This window comes from Tetrao urogallus, assembly GCF_951394365.1.
Source record: "Tetrao urogallus genome assembly, chromosome: 2".
In the NCBI taxonomy this organism is placed as follows: domain Eukaryota; kingdom Metazoa; phylum Chordata; class Aves; order Galliformes; family Phasianidae; genus Tetrao; species Tetrao urogallus.
Window position 1 is genome coordinate 60079959 of NC_136814.1, and position 26038 is coordinate 60105996.

At 35.2% G+C, this 26038-nt stretch overlaps 1 protein-coding gene across 1 annotated transcript in view; it reads left to right on the top strand.

Moving 5' to 3' along the window:
• Positions 1-25178, top strand: part of TRDN (triadin) — a gene marked incomplete at both ends in the record, with an annotated part of 195594 nt that extends 170416 nt beyond the window's left edge. The window contains 10 exons of the mRNA XM_079550350.1: positions 427-474; positions 4957-5001; positions 6444-6461; positions 8061-8108; positions 8993-9013; positions 13022-13048; positions 14331-14366; positions 15025-15069; positions 16012-16059; positions 25036-25178. Coding sequence (XP_079406476.1) covers positions 427-474; positions 4957-5001; positions 6444-6461; positions 8061-8108; positions 8993-9013; positions 13022-13048; positions 14331-14366; positions 15025-15069; positions 16012-16059; positions 25036-25178 — 479 coding nt within the window. The remainder of the gene's footprint in view (positions 1-426; positions 475-4956; positions 5002-6443; positions 6462-8060; positions 8109-8992; positions 9014-13021; positions 13049-14330; positions 14367-15024; positions 15070-16011; positions 16060-25035) is intronic.
• Between the last annotated feature and the right edge of the window lie 860 nt (positions 25179-26038).

The window sequence follows — 26038 nt, forward strand, 5'->3', positions numbered from 1 at the left end:
AATAAAATGTAATATTTATTTCTGTCACTGCTTCACATTGCATACGTGGAATCCAGAAAAACTGGTCCCAGGATGACAGAGAAATATGAAAAGCTAATTTTTGTTTATGCAGTATATTAAGCTTTCTTTTCCATTTGATGCAATACTGCTTCATTTCTAAAGTAAAAAAAAAAAAAAAAAAAAAAAAAAAGCTTCAATATTTTCTACATTAAACATCAAGGAGAAATGATGAGAATTTTTTTTTTATTATTATTTTGATTTTGAGAAAGATTTTTTAAATCTTTTTTCAAGACTAGCATTTATAAAAATCAAGTCTAATGTTAACACATAATGCAAAATAACTTCCTAAAATTATAAAGAGAATCTTTTTATTTTTAAAATGTAAAAATGAAAAACCTCTAAAGTAGGGGTTCTTCTTATTTGCAGAGCATGAACATATTAAACATGAAAAATCAATCTCTCACACTAAGCCAGGTAAGTTTGGTAATTCAATTGCCAGTCACTCCATGCTCAGCTCAATATGGACCACTGGGGTCTGCAAAACTTAGAGGCTTGAGTTACGTGCTTGTGAGATTTTGTTGTGTGACTGGGGCTTTGGTCCTCATTGTACTTTTTGAGGAGGAAGACAGAGACCTACAATCTGTCTGCTGTAAAGAAACAAGACTGACAGCATATCTCATCTATTGCTCTGCATATATAGCTCCATGTGATCTGGCTGAAGGCTGTATGGCCATTGCGTTGGTGTCTAATGAACAATTTTGGTAGTGCTGCTGTTTAAATTTCGCATAAAAAATGAGTCACGAATAAATAATCAAATAAACCCCTTAAAACCTTGTTCAATGGTGACCAAAAAGCCTTGTTTTTCATCTTTTTCTTTTCCTAATTTTTTTTTGGGGGGGGGGGGATTATTTGTAAGATAACAATTTTTTTTCCTGTACTTTTACTTCTCTTTTGTTTTTATAATACGGTGTCCAAATTGCAAGTTAAATATTTCATGGACAGTTTGACAGTTCCCTACAAGACTTTAACAACTGATTTAGTTATACTGCTGTTTTTGAGTCAACAGGACAAAAAAAAGGAATGTTCCTCACTCCAGCCTTTAAAGGCACACACCAAGAAATGTTGCCTCCTTGTCCACCTTTCAGATATTAAGAGCTAGCAGATGTTTTAGCCAGCAGACAGGGGTGGGTGAGCTTGGCTGAGGTGGACATGCCCTGGTGAGAAAGTCACTTTGTCTGGCACTGCATGTGATGGCAGGGGTCTTAATGCCCATTATTGTGTCACCAAGGCAGGCAGCACAACAGTTCCCCTACCCACCAAAACGGAACCAGCTCTATCTGCACAATTAGCTTTTTTTGATCGAGATATTAACACTTAACTGAATTTATATTGTAAGGCACTTGCAAACATCAGAGCATCTTATCATAGCCTGTACATCAGACTGATGAGAAGTTTGCTCTGGTATAGTAAATTCCAGATTAAAGCCTTTGGAATTTGAAAATAATAATAATAATAATTAAAAACAAAACAAACAAACAAAAAAAGACTTGCTACATTTCCTTTATCGTAAAAAATTTCCAGTGATTAACAGTTCCTTTGGAGAGCATTGGCTCTTCTGAACTTCAGATGATGACTGCAAGTATTAATGTGCCAACACAGGTGGTAATAATGCTTCTGCCTGCCAATGAGAGCTCTATGAGTTTGCAGCTGAATTACAAAAGCCTCGTTCTGTACAAAGCAGCGGCCTCCTTTTTCACCTTGATACAGAGCAGCTTCAAACTATTATTCTTATGTCTGCTGTCATCAGTTTTAGAAGTGTCACATGACCGAGTAACTAGAGAATCTCAGAAAATAGAGTGATTCTATAGGGAAATTAAAAAGTGTTTAGGGGATGTGCAGAAGCAGGTAAAGCGGGAGGATTCTTTCCTGCTGTAAATCATCTAAAGCTACCTGAAATACACAGAAATATTTACAGCTTTATATTTTTCCTATTTAAATTAGATATCCCCCAAAAAATGAATATTAATGCTGGTAGTACTGCACAGAAGTGCTGCAGAGAAAATTAAAAAAGTCTCTAGTATTTTAGAATTTTTTTTATAATTCCGAATATTTCACAAATGATAATATTTTGGAATTTTTGTATCTTTACGAAGTCATCAAATTTTTAATGTTACTGTTGGAGTCCTCATGATATAGTAATAAAAGAATTAAATGAGGTATAAAATATCTATGATAAAAGGCTGAAGCATTTCTTGTATTTTGGTCAAACGTAGTTCTTTTCACTGCTTTTCTCCACATGGAAAGTTTAGTAAACTGATATGATTTTGTGAAAATTCTTGATTTCTTGAAGAGTGTTCCCTTGTAGAGACTGTAAATTCTTAAGGTTTGCTAATTTGCTCATTTGGTTTCCTTCTACTTATAACCAGTTTTTGGACACAGACAAAAAGCCATACAGTCACGATCTGGAGATCTGCCAGGAAAAGAGGAGATGCAGCCTTCATGGTGCTCTCCAGTGGAATCAGAAGATCAATAGTTGCTGTACAGTTAAGTTGCGGAGTAGATAGGTGAACAAATACCAAAGAATTACTGCATTTATCTCCAGATGAATGCATGTTATTAGGCCCATTCAAGACACACTATTTTCAGAAATGAATTTGCTTTGAAAAGAAAGTCCTCCTCATACTTTTAGATGAATCAGACATGCCATCCACTCACAGATTTGGTTTGTAGATTCCTACAGTTATAGGGCAAGCATTGATGTAAATTCTCATCAGAATTAGAAAAAGAAAGAATATCCAATCTAGTGTTAAAGAGAGCAGGGATAATGTCCAAATAAAGAGAAGCTACAAAAAAGCTACACACATTCTGAGTTTTACTTGTCATTAATCCAGTGAAGAGTTAAAGGGTTATGTATAAAGTCACCAATCCTTGGGTTGTTTTTTCATTTGTTTTGTTTATTAGTGTATAGAAAACTCAATATCCTAATTTCAATAAGTGAATATGTGAATTAATTAATATGTTAAAGGTCTTCAAAGAGCAGAAAGAGAATACCTGATCTCAGCAAGTTGCTGCTTGTGCTATAAAAACATTTCCACTTTCACAGGCAGCCATGAAACAGAGATGAGATTTTTAATTCACTGCATTCATAACAATAGCTGAGTAAGGGGAAAAAAAAAGCTCTAAACTTAATACGGGTGAAAAGAAATTAAATCACCACCCACCAGATGACAACTGTAAAGCACAGCAGTGCAAATCTTTTTCTTTATTTCCAAAGAATAGAAAAGATCAACCGAAATTGAGCTTTACTTTTCCCTGTATTTTCTCCCCTCAATACTTCCCTACAAAAAGCACAGACTGCAAAAATGAGACTGCTTCTCTGTCTGTTGCCACATGATAAAATGGCAATAGCCCTGTTTATCCTGTTTGGCATGTGTATAGCTCTGGGAATCTCAGAGAGTTAAGTTAAAAATTAATGGTTGCAGAGAAGCAGATGAACCTTCTCTCTACCCTCAGGAGGAAAAAACAAAGAAGTTACGTAGAAGTTACACTCTAAATTCCATTCTACATGCTTAGTCAGAGTGCAGACTAGGGTCTAGTATCCACCTTAGACATTTAGAGTCTACAGAAACTGCTCCCACAAAAAAGAAGTAGATCTTAATGTTGACCATAAGGGTGCACTGGTAGAGAGGTAACACGGCGATTCACAGGCAGTTCCTTTCCACCCGTCTCTGATGCTTTCTCCCATGTTTAAGGACATTTGGCAGGTTGGAAACACTGCTCCTGCTCAAGAGCCAAGAAGTTTTGTGCATGCACAGACTATCCAGCAGTATTTCTAGTCAGCTAGTGCTCAGATTAGTTGTATGTCTTTAGGGGACAAGATAGCTCTATCCAAGCTGACCTGTTTCAGCTTGAAGCTGATACCCAGCAGAGGTCTTGAGAGAAAGAGAAGGGCCAGAAGCCTGTGGCTGTAAATGCCTCCATCAGAGAGGAAGTGGAAATACGTTCTGAATATGTCTAAAATAGTGTCTTAAATAGTGTTGTATGTGAATGTGGAAAAATAGGTGTTAAGAAAGAATTTTAAATTCAGATATGGGTAAAGTGAGAAAGTGGGAGCAGAGCTTTTAGAAGATCAGAAAGAGGAATGTTCAAGTCATTGGGTAGAGATCTGAAAACAAATGTTACAATTCTCACCTGACTTGCCTTATTCCTGAAGTTTCACCACCTGCTTGCCTGTAGGACATCTGCTCAGGTCTGGAGGCTGATGTTGACATGTGCCTGTGTCACCTGAGAGCCGTGCTGAGCGAGGCCACAGGCAGTTCAGAAGTCTGTGGGGTTGGGCAGCTTTTCTCATGAAACTAGCAGAAACTCAGGTCTTCTGTAAGGCTTCGTGACAGATATCCTGCTAGGTCTAAGTAAGCTAAGCCAGTATTATGTGAACTGTCATTCATATTGACACTGCCCTGGATGGATGTGCCTGTGTGAGTTAACATGTTCTTGAGGGTCTCCATACATTTCCTGTGTTCAAATTGTAGATGTATAAGTCAATGTTTGTGCCTAGGCAACATCTGAGTTTTCAGGGTCACATAGTATCTAACTGTTGAACTTAGGAATCGGGGCAAGGTCCACAAAGTTATATTAGTTGTATAATAGAAATACAGTTTCCATCTTAATGCCTACTTGAAAGACATTAACAGGTATGTGGCTGTTATCTGGTGACAAGCATTAGTCCCACTAATTTATTTTTCCGTTGTGTATGATCTCACCACATAGCCAGAACTCACAATGCATGCATGCATGCTCTTTTACGATACCATTGTGAGATAGTGATGACAAAGGCATGCATTTATTTTGCCACTGTGAACCATACATATAATGTTTAGAAATGTTTTTCCGGTTATATGTACCTATGCTAACACAGTATGAATTTCTAACTTTTATGCTGCTTTCACAATACAGAGGAGAAAATTAAACAACAAAAGACAGCTCCCACTGAGAAATCAGGTAGGAACAAGTCATTATTTCCTGTTTTAGGGGGGCTGTGAGTGTGGGGAGCATTAAACACTATTCATAATTCTTCCAATGTCATACACTTACATTACAGTCAGTTTTTATGATATTTTGAAATACGTGGCTGAAAATGGTTCTTTGTGCAAATCTAGCAGAGTGGCAAATGCAAATGCAGTTCCAACAGTCTTTCCAATGACAATGCCAGGTCGAGGTGTTTCAGCTCTGTGCTGATTTTTCCTCCTGTGCCAGAGATGGGCTAATGGAATGGAGTGGAGCTGTAAATCAGATCTCTCCCAAGTTTATCTCCAGTGCAAATCACTGATTTTTTTTATTATTATTATTATTTTTTCCCCAAGCTCAGAACCTTCCTGTGACTGAATTTACAGCACAGAGAACTGCACATGCAGGGAATGACGTAGGAGGATGAATCACTAGGTGGTTTAGGAACTTGAATGCATCTCAATCTGGCTTTCTCATGGAAAAACTGATTTTGGAAATAACTTATAGGTCTTACTTATAGGCCTTGGGGTCCTTGTAGATTTTGTGATAATAATGGTTCAAGCAACATTAACTTGTGTAGAAGCCCTGGAGTGTCACTCAAGCAATTAGAACATTCTCATAATTTCTCACGGATTACACAGTTGTTTTTTTGGGGGGGGAAGATTTTAACTAGATATCGGCCTATATTTCTACTAGGAGCATTCTTTACTCCAAAATCAATGAAAAGTCGCCAAATCTCAGACAATTATGTAAAATCAACAGATGGTGTTGGTATGATGTGATGATTGTTGTAGTGATGATAATGAATTTTCTCAATAAAATAAAATGCCATTTTATTTTAAGCTGAATAGTGCATTTTGCTACCTCATTTCCATTCTCATTTGGTATGTGGTTTTCCTTCACTTCAGTAGCAGAATAGATTCTATACTGAATAGTATTGTTCTGTCTCTAATTGTGAACGTTCACATAACCTGTTGGTTATATTGCTTTCTGTAAGAACTCACAAGTTAATCAATCATTTTAACTTGAAGTGATATTTTGTAGCACTATATAACCAGGAAAGTTTTGATAGCTTTTATCTAACCATAAACTGCTGTAGCTTGTTCAAAACCATGAACAATGTTTCTGTTAATAGAGTTGGAGAAATGGCCTCAATATATTTCTAACCAGAATGTTTTACAAATTAGCAATAGCCAAACAAGTAGGCTGTGGCATTATTTCAACAAGAGCAGTTAGACAGAGGAACTTGCAAAGGTCTATGTATGTTAAAGACTATCTGCATTTTAGCAGCTTGAATGCTGTACACGTTTACCTGAGTGGGGAAAGCTAAGAAAAAATGAGAATCATGATATGATAAGAATATTTGAATATTAAAATGGCAAAGAAATCTTTTTTATATCTAAATGCTACAGTTCACCTTCTTTTGTCTTCTGTAGTCCAGGCAAAGCCAGCAAGTACGTGGTACCTACCTTGATCAGAAAAATTCCTGTAATATAGCTGGATATGTGTGAATACATGGAAACTTTCCCTTAATACTTCCTTGTTTTGCTTTAAATTATTGTGTATTTATCCACCTTCCTCTCCCCCCGCCTTTTCCTATGTCTTTGAGTATTTTCATTTAACATATTGTCTTGTCATTGCTCTTTCCTGGTCTAATAATACAGGTATTAATATAGCAGTGATAAGCTTTTTAAATTTCATTGTTAAGAATTAAATGCTTTTAATTAATACTACTGATTAAGAAAAAAATCACTGCATTGTTTTCCTACTCATATGAATACAATATTTCTAATGCGACTAAATCTAGCAATTTTCTCCGTCAAGAACCGAAAAGCCCATGCACTAATTTAGTATGCAGCCTGCATGTTAAATTTCTGTATCTTTCATACCTTCAGCATGCAAATATAAACTGCAAAAGTTAAAAAAAAAAAAAAAAATAGAATGATTGTGTTCCCATAAACCTCCACTCCTAGGAAAAGCCTGAACTTGAGAAAAATATCACTCTCATAATTTTTAATTCAAACCTCATAAAGCTTGAAATTCCTTATCTTGTCTAAATCTTAGCATTTCCTGGAATATATGTTCACCTGCAATCATAGTTTCTAGGTGTTCAGTTATTCATCAAATGGCAGAAGTGATGAAACACATTGCTCTTTTTTTTAGGGGTTACTCACATTTTAAACATTTGCACTTTATAACACTCTTTGCATCCTACTTGTTGCTCAGAAAGAAGCCTAGATACAAGGCCATCATAATAGTCCATTGATTCCTCAACTCTAAAATATACCACGGCCCCTATTTTTCATACATACAGCTTAGCTGCTACTATGCTACAAAATCTGGTTTGTTGGTATTGTTTTGTTTTTTTTTTTTTTAATTCCTTTTAAATAGACATAGCTTTGGTACAGATTACATAGTGCTAGACCCTTTTATCATCCTTTCTATTTCTAGCAATCTTATACCAAATCTCATTATTTTCTATAATAATTATGATATAAAAAAAAAAGGAGGAAAAAAGTGCGTGGCCTGCAAAGCACTGCTAGTTCTCTAATTTCCCACAGCGATATACAGTTTATTCATACAGAATGGGATGTCTTCAAAGCTTTGGGAATTCAATGGTATTATTCCTGACTCAGCATAAAGGTTGAGCAAAAGGTTTCTGGGTATGGTTTGTATTCTCCTTCCAAATAACAAGGTTGGAGAGTGGATGTAAATTGCACTTCAGAAATTGAGGGGAATCCTTTTCTAAACTGACTTTTTCCTTAATATGTGTGCATAGCTCCCACTAAAATTAATTGCAGCCATTTATGTGAAGCCATGTGCAATACTACTGAAGTTCATAATTTTGTAGCAGATTCCTTAGAGGATAATCTGTTAGCAAGTAGTCATTTGGCTTCTTTCCAAAGTAACTGCATGAAGCAATAGAAAAGTAACTTTTTTTTCTGAAAAGCATACATGCAGTCCTTCTTAATTAAAAAAAAAAAAAAAAAAAAAAAAAGACACAACATAACTTAGAAACATGACAATTTCGTTATGTTCTTTCTTTTGTCTAGAGCATGAAGCAGTCAGGCATGAAAAAGATGTTCCACATACAAAGCCAGGTAGGCACTCCTGCATTTTATGTGTTTATTACTTTTGAAACTGTTCTTTAAACAAATAGGAAAATATAATTGCATATGACAAATGTCAGAATGAACAAAATCATGGTCCTGTGAGCTATTTTGCAGCATCGAACATCTTTTACATGTCATACCATAGCAAACCTAGCACAGTACTTATTTACAGTGCCTTTTGTCATTTTCTGAAGATATATATATACATATCTCAAAGGTCAATTTTCTGTTTTGTAATTCCACTGGCATCAAAGAAGCTATGCTGATGAAGAATTTGAACCATTGTTTTAAGATGTTTATTTTAAATGGCTTCATTTTGGGAATTATTTGTTGGTATCTGCCTTTTATTTGGACTTTACAGCCTTCCTGCATGATTTAATTCCTCAGCAACATCAGCAATTTAGTTTTCCATACTAGTAATATGTTCAGATCATGTCAGTTCATGATCTGGCAACAGCCACGGTTCGTGGTATCTGTCCCTGCATATCATAATTCCTTTGCAACCTCTCCTGCATAAGATAGAGCAAAATTGCTGCAGTTATAGGAAGCTGCATAGTTCAGTTTTGAGGTGAAGCAGTCACCAAGGGTTTAACAAGTCCTCTCTACTCTTCTCAGTGTAAGGAAATAGGTGAAGAAATAAAGTTATTATTGATCATATTATTCATCCTTTACTATAGCATAGTGATTACCATGTGCAGAGAAAAATATGCCTACTATTATTATCCATCATTAGTTTGTTTTTAATTACAGTACAGTTACTAAATTTTTTCAATATTCAGTAAATACAAAGTACAAATAAAGCAGTTCTCCAGCATGGAAATGTTATGCTGCATCTCACTGTTCTGACCATTTTTCTTCTTTTTTATTCCCAGTCAAACTGAAAACAACTGCAAGTACGTGCCATGCCTTGCTTTCTATGCAATATAAACCTGTTTTTCAGATGCATGTTGTCTCAATTCACATTTTAGTAATTTTTTTCTTTTTAGTTATTAGTATTTTCTTGCTTACACTAATTATATGCTTACATTGTTCTTAGTCTGCTTAGTAACATCCGAATACATCAAAACACATTTGCAATAAAATGCTGTGAAGTGGCAGTATTCAAATTCTGAAATTTTTACTATTTATAACAGTAAAGGAAATTATGCTAGATGCATAATTAATGTTCTGGTGATTTTAGATGAGTGCAGGTACATAATGTAACTTTATGTAAATTCATCTTTTTCTAAAATTACAATATAGTAGCTGAATTAGAAAATCTTTACAGAACTTCTTTTGTGCTTTGGAGATGATTTATTTCATGAATATAATAAACATATTTTATTGGCCTTGTTTTAATACTTTTTTCACCTTAATAAAAAATAACTAAAGTTAAATTGAAGAAAAGAGTATTCAAGGGAAATATTTTGCATAACAAAGATTCCACTGAGAACATTTGATAATGTCTTCGTAAGGTCATTAAGACTTCTGAATGTCTAAAGGCTGTAATCTATGCTTATTGTGGCTAGTAATTACATGTTACATATGTCAAATCATGATCAGACAACAATCAGAAGGGCAATGTTTACACTTCACACTTTGAATTGTGAGTGTTGTAAAGTATGCACCTTCACTGTTCAATTAGTTGGAGTCTCCTTAGGATAGAATCTTTGATTTCTTTCTTGAATTTTGTCTGGCACATCAAGACCAAACCATGTGTTATTCTGATGTTAAGTAATCTATAAAGAGTACACAAATGTAAGACTAAGCCCCTTGTGGCACAGTCCTCTTCCTGTTTCAGAAGTTGACAATATGGCAAAGCAAGCTGGTTCTATTAAGATTCATAAATTAATCTCCTCATTAGGTGCTGTAGGTTAGACAAGACAAATAACTGCTTTTATACAACTGTAAAAAGACATAGTGCTGATCTGGATCACATCTCTAAGAGGAAATAGGGAACATGAAGCATCTGAAATATGCCTCTGCAGAAGGATCTCCTGCAAGCCTAAATACTAGTGTTAAGCATTTACATCATCATTAAAAAATTATCATGTCCCATGAAGCTATGTGTATTGTCTTTTGGCAGTTGTTTTTACGTATTTTTTTCTTTTTGCCCATATTTTAGGTATTCTTTCCTTTGTTTAATTCTATTACTCAAATTTGTTCAGTTTTGTGTCCAGTGGATCTATCTTCTGTACTAGTTTATACAGTAGACCTACTGATGATACTCTCTTCTGTTACAGAAGCATCAGAAATTAACTCATGCTTTCCACAGTAACAATCTTTTAACCAAAAGTCACTGCCTATATGGCTATTATATCAAAAACTGTATCACCTGACATATTTGGAATATAATGAACAGCCAAGATATTTTCTTTTGACCTTTGGAGATATTTGTACTACAGTCTTGAAATTATATTCTGCTGCTTCAAATGATTATAAAGGTTAACAATGATTTAAAAAAAGAAAAAGAAAAAGAAAAAAAGAAAGAAAAAGGAAAAGAAAAAAGTAGTATCAAACAGACCCATTATTATACACAAAAATAATTATATTTATACTCCCTATTCTGAACTAACTCTCCTTGAATAAATCTAGTTTAAGATTTTAAACATCTGAGCTAAAAAACTACTTTTTTTTTTTTTTTTTCCACTCAAAGGAGAACAGTATTTGAATTCCTCCTTCCTTTTTTTTTTCTAAAGCTCAGTATATCTTTGCTTCATATAATTCTCAGCCAGATGTATAGTATGCTTGCTACTTGGAACATGAGGTAGCTATTCTGTAATTCAGCATGAGATACAGTCATGGACACAAAAGCTCACTGACTTTGGAGTTTAGGTCTAGTTAAGACCAAATAATAAATCCATACATTCATCCTGGGCCAAATCTATTCATATATTACACCCCAGGTAATCTTAATGTTGAATTAAATGTGGATTGAACTGGTAGATTTTCTATCATCAAATGATTTACCAACAATAAACAGAAATACAAGGCTGAGTTTGAAAATTCCCCAAATTAAAACCAAATGCATTTTTATAGTCACTTGTTAATTATTATGTTATTATAAAAGTAATTAGTTTACTTATTTTCTTAGTTTAGCTCACATGAAGGTCAATGACAGCAATTGACCCTATGTCCAATTTGGATTTTAAATGAAATTCATAATCTCCGCATACTCACTAAGGATTCTCAAACTGTGAGAGAAGTCACCTTGAACAGAGGACAAAACTATAGTATTTCAGACTCATGCAGGAAATTGCACCAAACTGTAAACAGTTTTGCCAAAAAAAAAAAAAAAAAAAAAAAAAAAAAAAGCAACAACAACAAAGCAACAACAACAACAAAAAAAACAGGAAGACTATAGAGGCTGGTATTTTAAGCAAAATTTCAGCATTGGCCAAACTTTATTGCCATTTAACTCCGTAATGAGAATACTACGGTAGAGGCAAAGTGTTTTCCAAAGATCTGAGAGTAAGTGGGAACTTCTTGATGTGTTGGAAAAAGAAAATGTCCTCTATCTTGAATACAACAGAAGTAAAACAAACCATGCTTTGGGTCAACTAAGAGAATTTCTAATCCCAAATTAGAATTTATGTGATCTATAGGAGGCAAACAATAATCATCTGAACGTAAATATTAGAAATTGCAGAGAAAACTGAGCCTGTCCCTCAGAGTTAGGCAACTCCTAGTTAAGGAGTCAGAACATTAATCCATTTTGCAGATTTAGTACCTCAAAGAGAACATTTTCTTAAATAAAAATGAGAAGCAGTTTTAATATACTCAGAATGCTGTAATGTACAAGTTTTCAACATCTGTGGGCAAGATTATAAGCAGAACTGTAAATATTAAAGGATTTAAGCATGTTAGCATTTAATAGCAGTAAAATTGGCCTTTACTGAGTGCCTGAGGTTCCTGTTCTGAGCACTGAAATTTATGACTCTCCTTACGAACCAAAATCAAGACTCAAAGTTTCCTGGGATATGTTAGTGAAAGCTATGCTTAATTGCTCATACTTCCTGTTGTAAAAGAGGGTATTGAAAGATTTTTGCCTTCATGTGGGTTTCCATCATCTGTAGAACCTCACATTCATCTTATGTCAGTATTCAACAAGGAAGTAAACATTGGGATAATTCAGTCAGAGGAGACCCCAAAGTGCTCTGTGACCTTATTCAAGGTTATTTTCCTTACTTACAATGAAGTTCTAAAATAAAACGGACTAGCAAAGAAGTGAGGGGTAAGAATCTCATGGATTCCAAATCCCGACATCATAAATTCTTTTGATTACAAAAGAGTAATGATCATTTACACCAGGGAATTTTTATCTCATTGTGTTGCTCAATTATCTTTAACTATTACGGGTATTAATATATGCTGATTTTGTGCTATACAAACACATAATCAAAAGTTTTTCCAGCTTCCAAGAGCTTTTACTGTAAAAAGGGGGGGGAGTCTGATGGTGCAGGAGAAAGTTATACAGAGGTGAATGTCAGCTATTCAAGAGTCAGTCTTTGGTTGAGATGTGTAGATGATAAGAAAAGAGAGGTAATAAACAATATGTTTTGGGGGGAAAGAGCAAAGGCAGCTATAACCTTGAGTTCATGTTTTAAAAGAGCTCTAAATATTCACTTGCTTGAAAGCTTTGATTGGTACAGTGTTTGCACTTGCATTAACCATTGCATGCTGGATTATAGTACTTCAAAGAGTGGGGCTCTTAGCTTTCACTGTGAAATCCTATGTACATGCCATTAAGACACTTTTTATTGCAAATTAATATCCTGCAGAAAAGTTGCAGATGAAAGAGAAGATCTATTTAAATGGTTACTTTTCTTGAGGAAAAAAAAAAAAAAAAAAGCAACCATGGTACTAAGCCTCATATTCTTTTCCTTCCCCCTTCATCCTCATTTTTAACAATTTTCCTGTAGAGTCAACAAGTGAAATCCAAATAACAGGTAAATGTTACATTTTTCTGCTATGTCTTGTAGAAAGAAATAATGAACGTTGTTGAAGAGCACGTAACATTCATCAACAGTTAACAATGCTGATGTGAACCAGCACTGGTAAACTGACATAAATGCAGATGTAAAGTTCTCTATCAAAGAATGCTTTTATCAGTTGATTATTTTATCTTATTTTAACTGTTCTGTAGCACGTTTCTTGGGAGATATACACAGATGATAAGCACTGAGCAAGCTAGCAATAATCAGATTACATAGGCATCAGAAGACATTGAGGAAATTCATATTAGAAGTGGTTGGACCATGCTAAGTGAAAATGAACACTTTGAAAGCAGCCTGCTAGTTTTCTGCTATAGTCAACAGGGAATAATGAAATGGGTTTAGGCACCTGCCAGCAATACACCTCACTTACTTTCAGTCAGTCTGCCTTGTTGAATGGAATCACAGACCAACCACTCTTGTTCGGAGTCTGGAGAAAAGGACGTCAGAAAGAAAGAACACGTTTTCTAAGTGGATGTACAATTTGAGAAAAAAATAAATAAATCAAATAAAGAAGAATCTATTGCTGTATGACTTCAGAATGGTCATATCTGGCAATTCTGAAGGTACATCTAGCTCCAAGTCCTGCTGTTTATTTGTTTCAGGCAATCAGGTTTGCCCAAGGAAATATAGTAAGAAGAAGGTAGAAGGCAAAGGGATCCTTCCCTGGTGCAGTTTTGGCAATGAACAGTTAGGCAATTCTCTCAGTTGCTAGGGAATTACAGAATTCTAGTGCCCAAAGTCTCGATCAGAACTTTCTGAAGTACTCTACAACAAGCAATATTCAGAAGATTTCCAAAGGCTGTTCGGAAAGCTCAGAGCTGCTACTACCACTAGGGTAACAACTATTATTGTAATATTAGATCCATTGTATATATGCCATGAGACACATTTAGCCCAGTTTTTCCAGGAAAATTACTAAGGAGATCAGCTCTGTGCGATGTGTTTGCTGTGAGAGCCTCGTTTTAGATTAGATATGAGGAAAATAATTCTTTGCTTTGAGGAACAGGTTGCCCAGAGAGGCTGTTGATGCCTACTTCCTGGAAGCATTCAAGGCCAGCCTGGATGGGGTTGTGAGCAACCTGCTCTAAGAGGGAGGTGTTCCTGCCTATAGCAGGGGAGTTGGAACTAGATGATCTTAAAGGTCCCCTCTAACTCAAACCGTTCTATGATTCTATGATTATATTATGTTTCTGAGAGCTGTCACTTAATGTTCTTTCCTTGCAATTCTTTCTAGCCCCGAAAAAAGGAAAGACGTCTAAGCAAAAAGAAGGTAGGAAATTACTCTGTGTATGCATGTGTGTGTAGATGGAAGATCACAAGGATGATCAGAGTACTTGAGCACCTCCCCTATGAAGACAGGTGGAAGGAGCTCAACTTGTTCAGCCTAGAAAAGAGAAGGCTCTGGGGAGACCTCCTTTCAGCCTTCCAATACTTAAAGTGAGCTTATAATCAGGAAAGGGACAGACTTTTTACACTGTCTGGTAGTGACAGGACAAGGGGGAAAGATTTTAAACTAAAAGAGGTGAGAATTACTTTAGATGTTAGGCAGAAATTCTTCACTTAGAGACTGGAACGACTTTCCTGGGAAGCTGTGAATGCCCCGTACCTGGAAGTGTTCAAGACCAAGCTGGATGGGGCCTTGGGCTGCCTGATCTAGCACTTGACTTAGTGTTTTGCAACCCTGCCTATGGCAGGGGGCTTGGAACTAGATGTCGTTAAGGTCTCTTCCAACACAAACCTATGATTCTATGACTGTACAATAATATCAGATCATAATTTTACATATATTTGTATATGAAAAAGCTCCTAAAAGACTGTATTAATTTTCAAAGAATTGTACTTGAAAAGTCTAGATAATAATCTATTAAGAATTAGAATTTAAATTATTTCCAACCTTGGACTCAGTTACCTTTCATTTTTCTGCCTAGAAAAAGCAACTGAGAAGAAACATCTGAAAGATGAAAAACACAAAGGTAATAAATGGATGAAAATCTCTGCAAACCAGCTTTTTTCATGGGGTTGGAAAGAGGAGCTTTGTTAACATTTTTAAACATATGCAAGTACACCAAAATGATGAAATTGTGTGGAGATTCCCAGTAACTGAATGTCTGATGGCTCCTCTAAGTGTCAACATCAAGTACTACAGCTCTATGTCCAATCTGGCTGCAGAGGTGCCCTGTCTGTGACCCCAAAAGTGGTACATCATTAGCTGATCTACTGGGTGCTCTGGCTCTGTGTCCTCAGATGAGCGGGTTACCCTAATCAGTCTGCTGCTATGGTCGCTGATATGGTGGTGTATTGTTCACTTCCATAGCTTGTTTGATGCTTTAGATCATCCACCTCATATTGTAGAATGATTGTGTCATAACAGAACACTTTTTTGTGTGTGTTGTATACTTCATGGTCTTTTATAGTCTGGTTAACATTTTGATAAAGCACCACCCTGATTGTTTCTCTATATTAATAGAAATTATTTCTTCTATACCTCTGAAGATAATCAATAGTAATATACACTAATACATTTTAAGTTAGTGGTCTATGACACAAACATCCTCTTTACATTTGCTAAAGGCTGTGAGATTTTTACAGAAGTGAAGATTTGAAGTCAGATCTACATACGTTAGTCTTCAAGAACAATTTGGTGCTATGTATGATTAAAATCTTGGAATCTCAAAGAATAACATATGCTTAATTGTACTAGTGCAGATCTACTAAACTAGGAACAGTCTGCCTCTATGGGTTTACTAGACATACAGTTTCTATGCTTAAAGAAAGTCATATTTGAAAAACAGTTGGGATCATACCAATACTATCTCATAGTTCATTCCAACACCAGGATGTTTCTCACTGAAATCTAATTAAATGTTTCGTCCTTAAACAGAAAACTAAGTTATGATCTATGTTTTGTTTTTTAGGAGCTCCACCAGCAAAAGAAGCTCCAAAACACCACAACCTGACATCAGGTATATAGTTTTCCTTCTTTTTTCATAAAAGAAATTCCTTTTCCTTTCCAAAGTGTTCCTGTTGTTGTAAGAGATGTCACTCCTACAGCCGTTTTGTATCTGTTATTCATGTCAAGGCAACATGATGCAAGGAAAACAAAGTAAGTAAGACCCACAAGTATTATTCCTGTGGAAAACAATGTATTCAAATTGTATTGCTTTATGATTTTACTAAACTTCTAAAGAAATAAGTAGCTAATTATAAACCAAGTGACCTATAATTAATTTGGCAGTAATTTATGTAAATAAGCGTGTGTTTCTCATAGAAAATCTGTTCCGTAGCAAAACTACATAATGAGGACTGTGTTCCATTTATTTGTTCTTACAAGAATAAATATTGTCTCTTCAAATTCACATCCTCTCCACAAAAAAAAAAAAAGGTGAAAAAGAGTAGGGCATCTGAGGAGGACATCTCCTCTCACTGCGTTATTGTTTGCTCCATGTTTTTCCTAGTTTAAGATAAGAATAAAAATACATTCCAGATACTTGACTGATATTGATCCCTGCAACTTCAGTGGAACTGCACTGATTCACACTAGACAAGGATCTAGGTTATTTATCTCACCTTGAGATGTAACTTATGTACTTATGTAAAACCAAAATATGTACTAAATATTAATATGAATCTTCCTGTTAAAACTTTGTTGTTCTTAGACAGTCGAGAAAATGACTTCATCTCAAATAATTCAGATTGCTTTGTTGTATGTTGTTTTTTGTTTTTTTTTCTCCATGCTTACTATAGGCAGAATGTTTTACAATCCCATATATATGATGGAAAATGTGTGATGCACGTGTAGATACATTTATGTATGTATAAATATGTATCTATAAATTTTAAATATAAATATTTTAATAAACCTAAAAATGATAGCTAAGTGCAAAACATATGCAGTGCAATCAGACATCAAGGGAAAGAAAATGTGAATGAAATGTTAAACTCAAGCTCCCAAATGGTAGTGTGCTGCACACATAGCTCACAAGAATTTGTTGTATGAGTGCCGCTAGATATATCTATATAAGAATGGCTTGGCTTAGCTTAGCCTTTTATATATTTTTTCTTTGATAGGGAATGCATGCAATTTTAGAATCAGGTATAAAATTAAATTCCTCTTAGTATTTTTATAATTCTGTAATTGACCAAAATACACAGAATGTAGACCCTATGCTAAAAGTCATACCCATTCTAACAGTATAGCAATAGTGACAGCAAATAACAAGTAAATTAATGAATTAAAGCAGAGATTTTCTTCTGTAGTAAAATTACAAATTCAAGATAAGCGTGTGCTAAACTAATTATCGTGTCTTCTGCACACCAAAGTTTGCATCATTCGAAAACTGTTTTTATTAACAATAATTGCTGTTATTGGTTAATCTAATTATATTCTAATATCACACAACTGACTGGATGTTTCCTAGATCAGAAACAACTCTATGCAAACAGTCCTGTGTAACTGGCTTCACAAACATAACTTTACGTCAGTATCTTCTTTGTCCACTAAATAGAATTAGTAAGCTTTCAGAAAGTGGGTGAAAGGTTTCCAAAAGAACATCAACTTTTTTTTTTCTTTTCAGTGTTGTTCTTTGGTATTTGCTCAGTTTGAGAATTTAAAAGCTGAGACTGAATTGTAGGTCATGTCCTTTTGAAGTTGATTTATTCTTCCTGTGTTGTTTGAAGATGAAGACAGAGCATTTTCTCCAATGCACCAAATTGTAATAATTTCTGCTGATAAATGGGATTTACACTTTCTGAGCGAATCTAAAAATTTAAATAGTAAATCTCCTTTCCAGTTTGAAAAGCTGAATAGATTAGATTCACATGTACTTAGATTGATCTGATCAGAGAAGTTCAGCCTTTTCCCGGTATTATGAAGCACTCAGATAAAGTGAAATAAGCAATTTAAAAAGATGAATATATCTTCAGTTTTCAGAAAGTTTCACATTTGGACAGAATTTTAAGCATCTCTGTACCTTTCATATAAGCAGTGGTGATATGTGCAGTAGACACTAAATTTCTCTCCCCTGTAGAGCTGCAAGCAATTACTCAAAATTCTTCCCCCTACTTTCTCCTGTCCTAAGTGTCAAAACTGACACCTGTGCTCAGAATGAAACTTAGGCACTAGTTTTTCCTTCTGCCTTACAAGAAATTTATTCACAAGCAGACACAAGCAGATTTTTGGGCATTTGGAGTAGAATTTGAGAAGAGTACAAATTCAACTTTGTGATGAGAGTTGTCTTCCATATCCTTTATATAAACAACTGTAGACTCTAAGTCCTAATCTGCTTCAATGCTCACATCAGAGCATGAAAATTTAAAGTAACCAGTACATGATTATGTTTATTGCAATTGCCATGTAACTGTCCTTATGGCTGAAAGCCCAGGAAACACTTTCTTTCATTTGTCACACTGTTAGCTAAAGAGATTGACTTTTTTTTAAGCTGTTATCTTAAACGACAAATATGCAAATATGGCAAAATTAAAGAGAGGCAGTGATGAAAGAGCTTGAAAAGTGAGAAATAATGAGATTGATCTTAAACCTGTATAAATAGGTTAAACTACAGAAATATGTGGATTGTTTTAAAGGTAAATAGAAATCAAATTAGTCATGCTAAATTCCCCAGCATCCTGTGTCTTACATAATTCATGTATCTACCCTTATAAATTGCTAAGAGGTTGACAGTTTCTTGGACATAAGATTTTCTATCCTATGAACTCCTATGTCTAGTCAAAGATATTGTACATCTGGAAAAATTAAACTTACCATTAGGTCCAATTGAAACATCCTTTATTTGAATATACTACGCTATCTTTTCTATGAAAAAAAGCATTTCTCAACTAGATTTATTCTCTGCTTCTGGAACACTGTTTCTCAGATGTTTTCCAGCATAAAAATAATATTTTCAACATATTATCAGCAAAAGATTGCACATGAAAACCTCAGCAGCTGCAATGGGTGAAGTCATTATGTGTCTGTATTAGCATATGGTGATTAGTTTGTATTTATAAAATTATTTAGTTGCCTTTCACCATTTGTATCTCTAACATATTTTCCAATGCAAGTATGATCTCCAAATTTCAGAAAGGAAAAAAAAAAAAAGGTGAAAGTTCTATTGAATGTGAGATATTTAAGGATGTTTCCTCAGGGCTCAGGGGTCACAAACTTGTCAGAAATGCAATATAAGATTTTTTTCCTCTGATCATTATTTTCACTGAGAATGAGAATGCTTTCCTTTTTTCTTTCTCACTGGCATGAAGTATTTGGAGACTCCATATTTGAAGTATGGTTTATTTAATCATTTTGTAGATGCACTCTGTTAATATCATTAAGCAGAAACATATTTGTCTGATTCCATAAAATATAAGAATTGAACTACTATAAATAAAATAAAATAAAATAAAATAAAATAAAATAAAATAAAATAAAATAAAATAAAATACACAGTAGTCAGAAGAGAGTGCAAAATAGATTGCTCCTATAGGTGAGATAGGTGAGAAACTCATCATTCTGATGAACTGTGGATAATATATTTTCTACTTTGCTCATCATCCAGGTAGCCCGTATATCTCAGAGTTGTGATGATTCCAGTATTTTGTCAGTAGTTTCTTTCAGAACATCGTTTGCACAGACTCACTCTCTCAAAACTGATCATATGAATACAACTTCACCAGAGAAGCTGCCCAAAAATATAGAAAAGATATTAAATCTTTTCTCAAAATAAAAGCATAGATCAATAAAGAGAACATTAATAGCTGCGTCTCTGAGGGTAGTAATGAAAACAGTAGTAACATCCTTGAAATAACTTGAATTAGATGTTTATCTTTTTTTTTTCCTCACTAACATTCAGCAATAAATCATTAATATTCATACTGTTTTTCCTGGACATCAGGATGTGTACCATTGGCTAAAAAATAATAGAAGGAACTGGCACACTGAGAGTTTTTCAAAAACTTTTAAGTAAGATCAGTGTCCATTCATTTACAAGTCCTGTGTCTACACAGATCTTCTCATGCAGCAAGATTTCCCCAGGGTCATCACCATTCTTCACTGTAAGCATGCAGCATGATAGTAGAACAAGCAGCATGGTAATGCTGCCTGCAAGAGAGTTCATGTAGAACAGCCTCTGATCTTCAGGCATACACCTTTTAAGTACTGGCCATGAATGGTTCAATGTTTGAGGTTTGTTAGGGTTTGAGAACCAAGGCTGCCTATTCAACCTTTCCAGTAACTTGATCTTAGTAATTCCACCATTCTGAAGCTGATCTTTATGAAATAGTTGGAGACTAACTCTCAGTAGGCTTGTCAAACCACTGATATGGACAAATACCGTGTGTTAATAAGAAAAAGTTTAAGGAGAGGTTAAACAGTGCAAAATGCTTGAGTGATCACATATTAAGAACTAAAGTGACTTTGATTTAATCTGGTTGAACCTATTTTGAAATTGAAGACAATTTCACTGGGGCTGCTTTAATTCTAGATGAGTTCCCACGCATCAATTTTTGTGTGGGCTAGTTAATCTATTTTAAAAGTTAACTCAAATTAATATTCCTGTTCTAAAAATTCACATAAGGGGGAAATATCAGACATAGTCATAGGTAAACTATGAAAGCTTTATGATCTGATCTGAAGCCAATTAAATATCACTAGAAAACTGTAGATTGTAATGAGTTTTAAATTCAAAATCTGTACATACAAACCACAAATAGGAAAAACATCCATTTTTATTTTAATTATACACTTATGGGTAGCCTCTCTGCACACTGATATTGTAATCGAAGTTAAGTGGTACTCTTTTTTGAAATAATCAAAGTCACGTGGATGATCTAGAAGAATTTTGGATTTATGCTGCTCCTACTACAGGAGGACATCTGCGACATCTACCCCAACCACTGTACTAACCCCCTTTATTAATCTTGTCTGAGTTTGTCAGTTCTGTTACCTTACCTCGAGTTTATTTGTTGTCAGAACTGGTTTATAATTAGGAACTGCTGTCCCAGTTAATTTGACAGTTTTTCAGACTGCTCTTATCTGGAGACATTCAAATTCACACCTCTTCCTAGAAGATCAGCAAGAGTACAAAATTACAGAATAATACAAGCAGGACACAGCTGCCTGTTCCTTTGCACTAACAGCATTCCAGATCCATTAGAGTCATTAGTACTGTAGAACACTAGACACGATTTATCCATTTCATATAAAGGTCTGGGTTTGATCACTGACATCTACAGACAAAATCCTTCAAGATAGTCACTGAAAAAATGCTTGATCTACCTGATAATTTCTCTGATTGAGTGCACTGGTAGCTGTGTTAAGCTGAGATGAGAAGTGAACGCTGTCTACCGGTTTCAGCACTATCAGCAATAGGATGCTCATGGAGAAGTAAGGGCTGGATGAGCAAACAGTGATACGGATTGAAAACTGTCTGAATGACAGGGCCCAGGTTGTGGTGATCCATGGTACAAAGTTGGAGAGCAGATAGCAGTGTACTCCCCAGGAGTTTCACTGGGATGGTACACCTGTCAAAATGTAAAGCAGGTCTCCTAAGATGAGCTTAGGGATACCGGAAACCTCTTGTGGAGCAGAAGGACAAAAGTTCACTTGGACTTGATTTTCAGTATGCATAAAGTCCATGAAAGTGAGACGTATGATCATTTTTATTATGGGGATTTTAAGCTGGAAATGTCAGAGAGTGAGCACAGGAGTCGATCCTATTTAATGTCTTCATTAATTGTACTAATGATGAGGCAGAGTGTACTGTCAGAAGTTTGCAGATGGCTTAAAATTAGGAGCCGTGGATACACCAGCATTAGTAAGGGCATGTGTAGTTTACTGGGTCCAATTCTGGGCTCCCCAATACAAGAGAAATGTGGATTTACTGGAGAGAATCCAGCAAAGGGTCATGAAGATGATTAAAGCATTAGAGTAACTTTTTAATGAAAAAAGGCCTCAAGCATGACACCCAGTCTTTTTCCTCTTTTGCTAAAGAATTGAAAGCTATCATAAATTACATCCTATCCAAAAGCATAAGTCCAGATATAAGACTTTTTCCTCTGATAATCTAGGGAAAGAATTATAACGTCAAGCCATGTTTCCTACTGCTCATCTCTCTTTTTTAAATAACATTTGCCCTGAAGATATGAGACAATACATTAGAATTGGGAACATTCTTCAGTTAGAAGACACATTCTGTATTCATATTTAATGTGGGAATTATAAAAGCAGAAGGGGTTACATTCATAGTCCTCTTTGCATGCCAAAATTCAATTTGTTTCCTAGCTATGGTGCATCGTAACAATGCTGCAGATTCTGATACATACATAGTTCCAAAGATGTTGGCATTTGTTTGAATGACATTTTATCTGCATTTTTTTTGCAGCTCAGGTTTGCATGATAAAGCAGCTGAAAAAGGACAACATTAAAGAGAAATAGTGGAAAAGGATTTCTTGTGTATAGGCGACTGGGTTTGTTTTATATGCTTTAAAAAAAAAAAAAAAAAAAAAAAAAGGCAAACAATGAGGAGCAGTTATGTGCTGGGAGTATTAATAGGAAAACTAACCAACCAAGACAATTTGAAAAAAAAAAAAAAAAAAAGTTTGAATACCATCCAAAAACTAAAAATAACCTCTTTACAAAATGCTGTGGTGTCAAGCATGCTGATTATGATATATATAAACATGTTTAAAGTACTTCCTATAAAAGATCTAGTATGTATCAGGACTTACTGAATGTGTGAAAGAAAGAGTTGAATTTTGCATTCTGACGGCATGCACAGTTATTTTTGAAACGATTTCTACTGTCTTTAAATAAAGTACTCACTGGTATTTACTGCGGCTAGAAAGTGCATGATACCCTACTTGCCTTCTTCATAAGGAAGAGTGAACTGGCTACTGACTATTTTTTAAATTATTTTTAAATTTTATTTCAGTTTTTTTAAAATTTTTATATCCATTAGAGGAATATGCAGAAATTATTTCCATTTAAAAAGATAAAGGTGAGTTTTAAATTGGCAATTTCTTTCCCATAAAATATTTTTTTATCAAATTGACGCTCAGTGGGAGTCGATTTTAGTCTTGATTATTTATTTTTTTTTAAATTAAGTGAAACCTATTGAGAAATCTCTGGCAGAGCATTTTGATAGGAAACGATTGGTTTTAATCATAGCTTCTTTTGTGGCAATTTATTGTTTTTAATTAGCTTTACTTAGGAAAGATATCTTACTGAGTGAAATCAGCCTGTTAATTGTGAATATTATATATCCCAGAAACTACTGTATACCACACAGTAAGCAAACACAGAGAATATAGCTGATCCACATTAAGAGATGCCCAGAGCAGAGGGGGCTGAGGGGAGACCTCATGGTGGCCTACAGCTCCTCACAGGGAGTGGAGGAGTAGCACTGAACTCTGCTGTCTGGTGACAGTGTCAGGATCCAATGGAACAGCGTGGAGCTCCATCCGGGGAGGGTCATTTGGGGGTTAGGGAAAAGATCTTCACCAGAGGGTGGTCAAGCATGAAACAGGCACCAAGACTGCTGGAATTGGACAACATTTTCATATGTAGGATTTCAGTGGTGGTCCTGTGTGGAGGCAGAAGCTGGACTCCATGATTCTTGTGAGTCCCTTCCAACTCTGTGATTCTATGATTCCATGTTTCTATAAATGCCTTTATAATAATCTCTATATCCTTGCTGTGGGCTCTAATCAGAAGGTGATTTCTCTAATCTAATTTCATCTTTCTAAAAGAGATCCTGGATTCATCTTACAGAGGACCACAGTGAAAATACCAATAGCCTGAGGGGAAAAAATGGTTCTATTCTTAGATTTAGAGGGAAAGCAGTAAGTCATTTTCAGAAGAATCTTATTTCTAACATCACTTTCAAGTGAGCCTTTTAGACAGTATATACTTAACCTTTGAATGAGTGAAGCAAGAAAGCCACAGAGGATAAAATAATTGGGTTGAACATACCAGCATTTCTGACACACCATTCTGTGTTCAACTTTTTATTGTGACTTGGCGGTAAATAAACAAACCTTGCTTTTGAGTTCAAAACACAAGGGAGCCTTGGAGTCCATCTCAGATCGGACCTGTTACAATAAACAGCTTGTTTTTTGGTTTTTTTTTTTTTTTTTTTTTTTTTTTTTAATGTGGAATGAACAGCAGGGGAAAGAAATGGTCAGCAGAAAAATAATTGTATGAGAACTAACTTTTTCAGATTCCAGCACTCCTCCAATCATTTTCACAAATGCATGCCAGACTCATAGTTATCTTTTAAAATCTTGTCAGCATTAATTTCAGAGTCCACACAACTCAGCTTCTGTAACAAATAAGGTCTATTTCATCTGTGCTGAAAAGATCTGTTCCTGAAAACCTTTAAAACATTGCACAATTAAGTGTGACTATACAGAGCAGTGCTCAAAAATCAAAAAAAGGAGCCAGTGCCATGTATTGCCCTTTTCAGACCAATAGATACATGTATATACTCATCTGAACCCTAATAGAAAATGACACCATCACCATTTCACTGGAGACCTACTGGAACTTCTCAATCTATCTGAAAGTGTCTGTGAAATACAAGATCAGAAAATATGCGTGTTGCTTTCAGGAGTTTCCACTCAGCTATCCTAGAATGTAAATATTCTGTGGGAAAAAAAAAAAAAAAAAAAAAAAAAAAAAAAAAGGCCTACAACTGTGTGGAATAATGGAAAAAAAAATGTAAATTGTCTATAGTTTCTAAACTTCTACAAATATCTCATGCTGAACTCTTCAGCTAAAATCTTGTTGACATGTGGAATCTGCCTTGTGAGACACTAAAGATGTGTGTTGTTGTAACTCAATTAATGGGAATTAAATTATACAGTCCTTTTCTGAGGGAATACAACAGAGACTCATGGTGTCGATTTGGAAATTATAAATGTTAACCATCTCTTCTTTGTTTTCCTAGCTCCTGTCCGCTATTTTCAATGTGTTTTCATAAACGGACCTAACGGATTTGGACTGCAGTTTCCTACCAATCCTTTTTCAGACAAGGAAGAAAAGAGTCACTCAAAGACTTCCAAGAGAAAGACAAGGAAGCCAGGACAGTAGAGAGACTGAGTCCTGTGATTGCTCGCATTTTGCACATTATCTTTTCTGCTGAGGTCCACAGTAGTCACAGTGGTACTTGTCATTGCAAGAATGTGATCCATTTGTCACATGTACCTGGAAAAGTTTCCATGAGACACGGGCAAAACAAAGAGTAATAAGCTGTGTTTGACAAAGGCAGAGAAGTAAAAGCACCCCATTTCTCATGGAAAGGCTGCTAACAAAGCATTGGCCTGATTGTGCGTGTGAGCGTGTGTGTGATTTCCTGCCTCTTTAGCTCCGTTTTTCTTAACCTGCTCAGCATTAAAGTCAGTCTGTTTTCCATTTATTCTTAACTAGGGAGTGTGAGGCTGAACATAGCTTTTATATCAGCAAGATTGCAAGACTGCCGGCAATCCTAAATCACTTCTTCTTAAAGTTCAATCAAATTGCTGACAGGAGAAAGTCTCAATAAATCATGAAAATGTGCCCTGCAACTGGTGCTATTTTTATTTCTCATTGACTAGTGTGTCTTGAAGTTCACAGTTGCTATCAGCAGCTCAGCATACTACCAGTAAGTTGATTCTTCAAGTCATGCTAATGATGGATATTTCTGTTTAACCTGAAGCAGTTAAAGGCACTATGTTTGCCCTGCCTGCTGGCAAAATACAAGTAGTTCACGTTATGAAGCCCAAAGTGAGAAGAGAAAGTAAAACAACATGGCAAAGGTGAGAAAAATCGATGTTTTATCAACATGACGATCCCAAGAAACAAGCAAAACAAAACAAAACAAAATCAGATCTATTTGCAGCAAAAACCATGAAAATTGAGAATACACCAGCCAACCATTTTCTATGAGCATAAGATGAAAAGCTGTGATATAT